This window comes from Dreissena polymorpha, chromosome 5 (assembly GCF_020536995.1).
Source record: "Dreissena polymorpha isolate Duluth1 chromosome 5, UMN_Dpol_1.0, whole genome shotgun sequence".
Taxonomy (NCBI): domain Eukaryota; kingdom Metazoa; phylum Mollusca; class Bivalvia; order Myida; family Dreissenidae; genus Dreissena; species Dreissena polymorpha.
Window position 1 is genome coordinate 74,071,451 of NC_068359.1, and position 11,437 is coordinate 74,082,887.

At 33.0% G+C, this 11,437-nt stretch overlaps 1 protein-coding gene across 10 annotated transcripts; it reads right to left on the reverse strand.

Moving 5' to 3' along the window:
- Positions 1-395: 395 nt before the first annotated feature.
- On the reverse strand, positions 396-10,096 carry LOC127832243 (uncharacterized). Of its 10 annotated transcripts, none has more exons than XM_052357561.1 (10): positions 9,974-10,096; positions 8,827-9,006; positions 8,274-8,386; positions 6,752-7,307; positions 6,262-6,405; positions 5,677-5,871; positions 3,435-3,539; positions 2,385-2,495; positions 2,136-2,217; positions 396-1,806 (listed from the first exon to the last, which is right to left on the reverse strand). In XM_052357561.1, the coding sequence occupies exons 5-10, from the start codon at positions 6,284-6,286 to the stop codon at positions 1,617-1,619; spliced, it is 708 nt and encodes a 235-aa protein (XP_052213521.1). In that variant the 5' UTR covers positions 6,287-6,405; positions 6,752-7,307; positions 8,274-8,386; positions 8,827-9,006; positions 9,974-10,096; the 3' UTR covers positions 396-1,616. The 10 variants fall into 10 exon arrangements, 9 of the variants coding, with proteins under 9 accessions (XP_052213521.1, XP_052213523.1, XP_052213522.1 ...); XM_052357563.1 differs by having other exon boundaries at positions 6,752-6,825; positions 7,199-8,386; XM_052357562.1 differs by having other exon boundaries at positions 6,752-6,849; positions 7,199-8,386.
- Between the last annotated feature and the right edge of the window lie 1,341 nt (positions 10,097-11,437).

Sequence of the window (11,437 nt, forward strand, 5' to 3'; positions counted from 1 at the left end):
AAATTGAATCTATAGCCTTGTTAGCAAGTAATTTATTATTGTTCAACTGTAACGTTTTAAAAACCGAAAGTAGTATTTCTAGACGTATACGTCCATTCCGACAAACGCGATTATTTTAAAGTTTTAAAGAGCAAAAAAGACGGATTTCTACCTTGTAACCACCATATATATTCTAATTGGCATATATAATATATGTTTCTTATTTGTACCTAAATTTACTATGCCATGTACTTCATTTCAAGGTGAAGGGGCTTTAACATTCTAACAATTCAAATAATTGTGAAAGTGTCGGTAGCATAAACTTGGGATTGTCCATGTTTTTGCTGTCGGTGTCGTTATTTAAACTATTTTCTACAACGCTGAAGCAATATTCAAGCTATGTCACTAAGAGATAAAACTTGTAACTTAGTTTATTTGTACACACATTTATAAAATACAGATGAGAAACGGTTGTCAATACGCAGTTAGAAGTTATGTTAAACACAACATAACATAAGCAAGTGTCTTTCACATTAAATTAGTAATAAGAAACAAATGCCATCTTTTAAGAACGTACTCACATCAAAGTCGTTCCCAAAGAAGTAATAGCCACTGTATTTACAAATTAGCACTTATAGTTATGCAATGTGATTGTTACGTTTTCTTACATGAAATCCTGTTATAAGTACACACAGAACAAAATTAATTTATCTATACTGTCATTCTACAAAAATGGCTGATGCTATATTATTTAGCATGTAAAGTGATCTAGGAATTATATGGTCTAATTCTGAATAAAGTTTAAAATGACTAAACCCGCTTTTATAAAAGAAATATAATATGCGCGATACCGTCACCTTAAGCAAGGGAATACTTGCGAGTAAATGTTCACTCAAGTACATGATTGACAAGTACTTCAAATATTTGTTTCTGATAAAATGTATTTCTATTTAAGATGCTAAAACAATGATATGTTTCTAAACTGTACACCATAGTTCTTGTTGTTGTTGCATTTGTTGTTAAAATGAAAAAACATGTCTTATTAATGTATTTTTCTATGAAGCTAGAATGCAACGCATAGTCAATTTGGCTTAACTATAGATAAATTAATATTTAAAAATTCACGCAGGCAACGCCGATACGCTTCAAATGTATTTTTCGGAGTATTTGAAAAAGAAGATGTACGTCACAAAGTTCTATTACATTTATCATTCAATCATGCATTTACTTAATTCTTTCCTAAACTCTGACGTGAGCATAATCTGCAGAGTCGCTTGGGGAAAATTTTATCTTCTTTCCATTGATAACTTCATAGTCATCTTTTAATCCATTCAGTCGTGCACAGGTTGTACTATCAGGATGCGGGATATGGCTATAGTCTCCGTCCCCGTCGTTCCTGCGCACCACAGCAGTTGTATCGTAGTCGCTGCCTGCTTTGGAAATGTTATTTCCGAGTCTTCCTACGTGAGCATCGTCTTCGGGAAGGTCTAGCTTGAGTTTGTTGTATACATTGTCTGGTTTCCTGCTATTAGATCCGCTTTGTAGGGTTTTGTTTGTGTAGACGAACTCATCTTTTACACTTTGATAATGTTCATCTATTTCATCGATTGAATTGTAATTATCGGTCTCAGTATTTCCTACGTTTGGTTGATCCGCTTTTTCTTATGAGCTTCCCTTTCGTCCACTGATTGTGCGCATTTTTCCATTATAAAATAGTTATGATTTTTTATTTCATCTTCATAAGATTCATTAGATTTGCTTGCACAGTCGCGTGATTCTGAATTAGTTTTGGCATTGTTCGATTCCAATCTGCAAGGCAATAGACATCTGAAAGAGGATCATCAAACAATTACGATCTTGTTATTATTTGCTTCTGTATATTTACAATAACCGAGATCGTGAAAATCGCTGCACAATTGATGAAGATATGGCTGTTCAAAGCGATGCACCTGTTTTGGGGTGATTTTGAGTTGCATACCTTGTTATATATATATTTAATAGTGAATTTGTTTTTCATAAAATTAATTTTTCGTAATAATATGATTATTTATCATTCAAAATGATGTTTTCACTAATTAATATCATAGCCACACGCAAACCACCTGTGGGATGAATATGCGTATATAATAATCAATGCAAAAATCAAATCACCGTACCTCCTTTTTAGTACAATAACAATCACGGCTCCACCTACTGCAAATAGAACCGCAACTGACACACCGACACCAACACCAACACCTGAGTAATATGTTCAGTTTATACAATGCTGATTAAGCTATCAACATTTGTATTATAAACCCGGCGTGTTACGCTGCCAAGATATTTTTTTTCAAATCGGAATTTCAAAAGTAATGTTGGCAATTGTAATTGTGGCATTAACAGCAAAACATGGATACACTACTTACTATTCGAATCAACGTTGGTCGAACTTTGATCCTCAACATGGCTGGCGTAGGTGCTGTGCGTTGAATCTTGTGTCTTTAATATCGTTGTCGTAGAAAGTGGTGTAGCATTCGCTGTAAAAGGTTATATAACGTGATGACACGTCACAACATATAGTCCCAATTGACACAGTATAAATGTAGACCAGTTATAAATCAATGTTGCCATGATATATAGCTTTAATGTTTATTTAAATATAAAAATGTATTACCCGGTAATTAACCAAACTTTTATGTTATCAATATAATCACTGTAACCCATTAACGATTGTTGACGGCATATCAACCACGCATGATTTTGATTGTGTTTAAAAAAATGAACTGCACGTTGACATTTTTATGAACTATCCGAGTCTACGAAGCAGAATTATAATTTTAATATTAATTTTATTCCTCCCAAAAATTATGTATTCCACTGTGATAAGCAATATTATCTGAATTCGAAAATATGGGCAAAATAAACAACGAACTCATAATCATAACAATACAGACAGCTTGTGTTTGCTGAAATGATTATTATGACATCTAGTTTACAGAGAGTTAAACTATAACTTTATGAAAATATAGTGTCACTATAATGATTCGCGTTTCGTCAGTAATCTGTGTTGTATTATCGCTGAATTTTCAAATACGGTTTCATGTATGTTATATTTTATTTATATCTGTATTATTATATTATTTGTATTTTGTGTGATATGTACATGCTTCAGATCATTTGATATTTCGCGTCCGACTTGTATTAACGTGTACATGAGGCTCTCATTCACGCAAAGACACTCAATGGTAGTGACTGTCATTAAGTGTATCAGTAAAGTACGTACATTTATTTTTAAATACTTTAGTCTTAACATGTATAATCAACAAATATATATGAATGAATCGCATTTTGCTGAACATCAAAGGTTCACGTAGTCATCGGTGCTGTGCGTTTGCTTGTGTGTTCAATGTGTCTATTCTTATTTAAACAATAACATCTGTTGTAAACAAAAATTGCATTTGCTTAAAAATAGTTACCTTCGACACAAATAGCTTGTTTAACATCCAAGAATGACAGGTGAATTGTTTTATCATTATCTGTAATCCATGCATATCCCTCCTCTGGTATCGATGTACCATTGCCTACAAAACATTATAATCACATTTTCTTAGCATTCATGTCAAAGACAAAACTATAGCCCCGATAATATATGGTGGTCTTTGTTAATCTTAACCGTGGTTATGTATAAGACATATGATGATCAATAAGTGTTGATTCAAAGACAAAAATTCACATTGTAAATAATTGTAAATATTGTTCGTTTGAGATAATCTAAATTTAATGTAAGTAATTGTTCCTTCCAGATGAGTATACCATAAAGGCAAAGTCATCTTATTTCACAACACAACATGCTCGCATAGATTTTATAATATCGCAACACACCGCGATATCAATGGTTATATCATCTATGAAGTTGTATACTAATTTGTGTTAGTAATTAATACACAATTGGTATATCAAAGGTATACAGCAATTTAGTTTAAGATTCACACCACAAAAAAAAATAATTCACAGAGTACATTGTTACAGCAGAACATGCTATAATTTCATGTTAAAGCGATACTTAAGTTTGAAATTGCACATAAGCTGTTTGAGACACACACCCGAAGTTAACATGCTTACGTGTTTTTTTAGCTCACCTGATTGCTCAGGTGAGCTTTTGGGATCGGTCTTTGTCCGTCGTCCGTCCGTCCGTCCAAATGTGGTTGTTAACACTCTAGAGGCCACGTTTCTTGTGCGATCTTCATGAAACTTGGTCAGAAGATTTGTCCAAATGATATCTCGATCAAGTTCGAAACTGGGTCATTCAAGGTCAAAAACTAGGTCACTAGGTAAAAAAAAAGAAAAACCTTGTAAACACTGCAGAAGTCACATTTTATGCCCAATCTTCATGTAACTTTGTCAAAATCTTTGTCTTGATGATATGTTGGTTGAGTTAAAAAGTTGTTTCGATCCGTTGAAAACATGGCCGCCAGTGGGCGGGGCAGTTTTCCTTATTTGGCTATAGAGAAACCTTGTAAACACTCTAGAAGTCACAATTATTGACCAATCATCATGAAACTTGGTCAAAACATTGGTTTTATAGATATCTTGGACGAATTTGAAAATAATCCAGATTGGTGAAAAAACATTGCCACCAAGGGGCGGGATAGTTATCGCTCTATGTAAATAGTGAAAATGTACCGGTATATGTATACATGTCAACACTCCAGAAGTCACATTTTTTGGTCCAATCTTCATGAAATTTGGTCGGAAGATTTGTTTCCTAGATACGAGAGTTAAGTTCGAAAATAGTTCTGGTACGTTGAAAACCATGGCTGCCAGGGGGGGCGCATTTTTTTATATTTATACAGTAAAAAAGCTTGAGAACACTCTAGAAGTAACATTATTTGCCCAATCATCATAAAACTTGGTGAAAAGATTGGTTTTATTTATATCTCAGATGAGTTTGAAAATGGTCCTGATCGGTCAAAAAGCATGGCCGTCAGGGGGGGGCAGTTTTCCTTATATGACTATAGAGAAACCTCGTGAACACTCTAGAAGTCATATTGTTTGCTTAATCATTGTGAAACTTAGTCAATGCACTGGTTTAATTGATATCTCGGATACGTTGGAAAATGGCTCAGATCGGTGAAAAAAAAACACTCTTTTTAGCTCGCCTGATTGCTCATGTGAGGTTTTAGGGTTGGTCTTTGTCCGCCGTCAGTCCATCCGTCCACATTTGGTTTGTAAACACTCTAGCATTCACATTTCTCAAGCATTCTTTATCAAAGTTGCTGAGCAGCTTTATGGCCACTAGATAGTAGTCAAGATTGATAACGAGCAAAATCGCATAATACATGACAAAATTATTGCCCTTAGATTGTCAAAATTTTCATTATATTATACAAAATACCTGAAAACACTAGACGTCACAATTTTGTTTAAGATTTTATGAATCTTGGTCATAATGGTCATGAGGGGTCAAAATATAAGTCACCAAATCAAATCTTACGAAAACCTCATAAACACTCCATACGCCAGAGTTTTGGCCCAATAATGATTAAACTTCAACAGGATGTTTGTCTGCACAATACCTAGGTTCAGTTTGACGTTTGGTAAAGATTGAACCGACTCATCTTAGGTGAGCGAGCTAGGGCCATTTTGGCCCTCTTGTTTTGTTTTTGTGTGTTTGTTCTTAAATTAAACTTCTGAAATAACAAATTTAATAGTACTCACATATTGTCGATTTCTTAACTAAAGTGTGGGCTCGTATTACTCTTGTCCAGTACGGCTGACTTTCCGGTAACCCAAATCCAGCATTCATTATGCTGCATTGTGACGCTGGGTACATGTTGTTTTTCAAACAATGAGGAATGCCAGTTCGCCATGTTTTTTCTGATCTGTCGATGGAACTCGCCTTTGCTGTTGAATCTATGGAAAAAAGTAATTTGTCAGTACATTGCCAGGAAACATCTTTTCACAAGTCATTCAATCCTGGATAAACATGATAATAGCTTTTTGTTTGAACGCTGTTTATAATGTTAGTCTGTATCTAAGACAGGTAAAACACCCTTAATCGTTATGTAGTTATTTAATCTTGTTGGTTTATAGATTCCTTTATATAATTTTAATATAATTGAATTGTTCTACAAGTAAGTATAAATCAAAACATATGTTATGTTAATACCTTAAAATATTATAGGTTTGTAGCGACTTTAATTTATGATGTTACCATTTGATTTATTGCTGTAAATATTGTATATATTATAGCAATACATTGATTAGTCTAATATCGGTCACAGTCACATTTAGTTTATGTACCTGTATAGTTTTGTTTGCTGCACATGACTTTTCTTTGAGTGTCTTCGCATCGACTCCAATGAAATGTCGGGTAATAGTATGTCAGACAATCAATTGTCGATAGGCCCAAATTGTCGATAGACCCAAGTTATTTTACTGCGGTGACTTTCAAGAATAAAATGCAAATATGTTGGGGTCATTTTTTATATAAAGTATGTTAAATAATAATATTTCTGCCCTGGTTTGCTATTTAAACATGTGTAGTACATGAAATAAATTTATGCACAAGGAAATTCGTTCATTTGAAATCGCTCTTCAAATTGATGTTGTTTATGGCTGAACCATTCCTTGTGGTATGGTAGAAAAAACAATAAGGAATGATAATTACCAGAAAAGGAGTACAATTATTTAAAGTCATCACATACTGTTTTATGCAAAGAGAAGTAATTGCTTAATAAGGAATATATATTCACAATTTATATTTGTCCTCAGTGGGTATCCTTGACCTTACCTCTGTGTTTATGCGTCTTGCATTTTGACTCATCTCAAGTTGATTGAGAGTAACAGCGATTAGTTCCATGGCTGCTGATATCGTTATTGGAGATACAACTCAGGACATGTAAAATGGTATGTTCGTGTATAAAAGGATCATAACTTCATTATTTACAAATGGTTTGCTTCGCAATTTAACGTGCACCGTCCCCTTAGTGTGCATACGTTCAAGTAAAAAAGAGACATTACTCCATTATTTGCGAATGAAGTGCGAATCCTCTTTTACATATATACATTAATACCAAGTTTCAATGAAATCAGTTTGAGCAGTTTTGAGAAAAGGATCCGGACGAAACAGACGGACATTTCTAAAACAGTATCTCCGCATGTGGCGGGGCATAATTCGTATATAAAAATTGCATACATTTTGCGTGTTTAACTAGTTATAAGACCACTGTTATTTTACCAGTTGTCTGAGTGTATATTGGCCAACAGTCGGTACAAAACGTGTTGGTCATTCCAAAGCACTGCTTCAAGAGTATGTCTACTGATCGAAGTACACACCGACACTGAAACTGTTCCAATTAATAATGCAATATAATATTTTCCATATTCAACGAAGGTTTTAAAACGGTACCTCTGAAAAAGGTAATGAATTCGGATTTTTTTAACATATCTCATGGTGTAAGGTGTGTATTCGTGGTTAACTAAATATTATACCAAGGATCCGTCTACAAATGTTGTTCAAATAATGCCAAACACGAATGATTTTATATTATCTTAATTCGTTTTTAAAACATTGCTCAAATGAGCGATCAAGTCATATCTTGCCCCGCTTTTTTTACATATTCATTTACCCTTTTTGAAACTTATATGATTGATTATTATCGGACTTCTGCATGGTTGTTTACGCGGATTAATTGTACGTGTGCAACACTGTTTTAAACATATAACGGCGCTGTTTTAACAAACTAACTATTTCTGGCCTTAACTGGTTGAAATATGTTAGTAACTTGAAACCAATTTACGTTGTTACATACTTTGGTACCATTCAATTGAAATTATGGAGTTAGTATTTACAGAGGTTGTCGCAAATGTTGACTTTATTTTATGTTACAAACACTGCATACAACGGTTTATAATGGGTTCGGTTCTACAGTGCCTGTCGATGATACTTTTATAAGTTTACTTCAATGGGTACATTGCAATGCCTTACAATAAGAGCTCTCATTAGTATATATGAACAAGTATTGATAGTATTCATTCTTTTAAATTTTGAAAACAGTATTGCAAGACATGTAGGGCAAAGTGTGCTACGCGGAAAACAATACGAATTCATTTCATGAGACCAAGATATCTTACATTTATTGAGACCGATGTATAACCAGTCATATAATGCTAAACCTGTTATGACTGAATAGCATAATGATTTCCTAAATAAACGTTTTACGTGCTCAATGTTTCTTAATGCAACACATGTAAGTTTTTCGGCAATAATTTGTATTAAGTGATATCAAAATAAAATGCTAAGCACACGTGACCTGAGCGCTCGATGCCATTGCAATAGTTCCGAAAAGGCCGCCACCACACACGTTATGGCAGTAACCGATGCTTTGCACTGTAAATATTTGCTCTTTCGTCAACTTCGCACAGCCTGAAGAAAATTCCAAGTACAGACAATAATTCTATACATTTCATTATGCTTTCCGAATTGGCAATATTATTGTATAACTAAATCATGTGTCTTCAACTCTTGACTTTTATTATACACTATTCTCCAATATTAGACCAAGATATGATGCTTATTTTTAAAAATATAACAGTTAAAGTGACTATACTATGTCTGTCGGATATATGCGATGTTTGCTTAGTACATGCTTCATGTACAATATTCAATTTCTCATGCATCCACAATTTCTTGCTAACTTTGTTGATTGTATAACCTTTAGTTTATAATGCTTATTATTTTATAACAATATCGTTATATACTGCATTTATATCGAATGACATTAAATAAACTTTGGTTTGTAATCGGATGAAACGCATTAAATTTATTTAAATATAAAGAAACAAGAAAAACTATGCACACTTTACCTAAGAGCAAAAAAGGAACCTTTGTGGAGATATAACCAACCCATGCTTCAGATCTGCTTGGTAACATTTGTATCGATTCTTTAATTTCAAAACGGTTGTTCTGATAATCAAGCTCCGGTTCTGCCATATTACATTTTACATCGTGCCAGTGGGTAAGTGTGTTGCTTAAAAAGTATTCACCTTAAACAAAACAAACACATTCGATTAATAAACAAGCGCCATGACTATTTTAGAAAATAAAGTTTCGGGCACATTACGTTGAGACAAAAAAATGTAAGGAACACCTTGATTTTGAGCCTTAATTAATGTTTCAAAATTTGTGGAATATGGTTCTTGCCAGTGGCATTTTACCAGAAACTTTGCTTGTTAATCCTAACAGGAAACAATTGACTCTTAAAGAAATGCTATTATGTGCCCATGAATAATACAGGGATTTCGGACAGTGGTCCTCGCAGATATTTGCTCATACGCTATGTTTGACACTGGCTGACATTGGTTCCTACGCTTTTTTGACCTCCAGGACAATTGTTCCTATTTTTGTTTACAATTCCGATTAATGTTTGTTTTTAATTAGCACGGACATTTGTTCATACATATTTATGGCAGCCTTATCAGAATAAGTAATCTTTACGTATACAAGAGGATGTATTTGAAGGGTGAAGACCTTTGCAAAGATATCTCCTGTTCTTATCTTATCTTCAAAACATAAATAACATGAACACATCTGATATCAAAACTTTGAGCACAAACAACCACTTACGCTAGGTTTAAACGTAGACAACATTTTTAAACTAATTTAAATAATATTATGATAATTGCTTGATTAAGAGGTCACGACAAATTAAAAATAATTAATAAATCAAATATTAATTATATTTGACACTTCGTTATTGTTTTTCTAAGTTTAATATATATATATATATATATATATATATATATATATATATATATATATATATATATATATATATATATATATATATATATATAAATGCTTTCGAATTTATGTTAGATTGTAAAGTGTATTATTGTTATGATTAATGATGGTAATCTAGCATCATTGTACATAAGTTGTATGATCACATGTCGCTAAATAAGCAGTTTATCATTAATACGTAGATAAAGCAGAAAAACGAAAACAACGTACCGTTGACTGTAAAAACAAATGCAAGACATCCAAAACTGTTCATCAAATTCATATCTTTGTCATCTATAAAGCACACATGAAGTCCAAATAACGATGAAATATTTGTTCAACGTTTATCTTTTAATTCATGTCTCAAACAGGGAAAGTAAATACCCGTATCAGGTTCACAGTCATAAATTTTGAAATACTTCCGTGTCTAGATCACTGAATACATAAATTGTAGTTTAAAACAAACACAACATGTTTTGAACACTAAATATCTCCCTCGCTCACAGTGATGGGCATAATCTCTCTTACGTTTGTGAATAAAATCAATATTGCCTTAAAATGTAGAGATGATAAGTAATTTTAACTAATGGCACCCTTTGCAAAATTAAACACATATTTCAGTATCGTTTTTCGGTCAACTAGATTCAAGAGAATTGTGTTGAGAATTTATTTAAAAACTCAAAACAAAACAAAATGATTTACATAATAAACACATCTGCCAATTTTCATAAATAATGCCGCCCCCCCCCCCTCTGCCGAAGAAGCAGGATATATTCTCTGATCAAGTCCGTCTGTCCGCAGTAGGTCGGTCTGATGGTCGGATTGTCGTCAACCATTTCGTTTCCGAACGATATCTTGAGAACGCTTAAACAATCATCAAATGTGTTACTAAGGTGGCAAAGAACACGCCTTCAACGTTATTCTGATATAATGCTGCTATTTATTTTCTGCTTTTATCTGATACCTTATATTATTTGTTTTTCAGTGTACAGTCAGCCATTTATGTCATTTACGTTTGTTTAATAAAATAAGATTGTTGGAATATTACTGGACAATTTATCATGAATTGTGTGTCATTCAGTAAAGTTTTTAACGTGAGGTTATATAGTACATACAATTATATTGAGTTTGTTTACAAGAATCTAAATAAGGATGAAGACAAATGAATCGAACGCAAATCACTAGAAATTATAATTATCTCGATTTTTCTCGATTTTGCTCGAATAAGTATTATTTTGTTCCTCGCTGTTGACAAGATTTGGTCATTCAAAAAAGAGAACTCCTTTGGGCTATTTAATATATACCTGTACATTCTTTTCAAGCGATGGACGTTTGCACACACCTTTTTACAACCAATGCACCTATCTGTTTATACCTGTTTAAGACTGCTTAAAGCCATGAGTATCAGTTGATAATTAATAATTTAGTTGATTTCTTGACATTAAAAGAAATATTGTTTCTAAGAATTCAGAAAACATTGAATCTCATTGACAATAATTTCAAATAAATACAAATTAGTTTTTAACACATATTCGGAAGTGATAGTATAAACGTCAATAATTTACATTTGTAAGCGACACAATTGACACAATTATTAATACCTCCCTATATGCATACCATTATTTCAAAATATTGTTGCAAATTTTGGCTATTGGAATAATGTTGTTACACATCTTTTCCTGTTCTATACTTTCT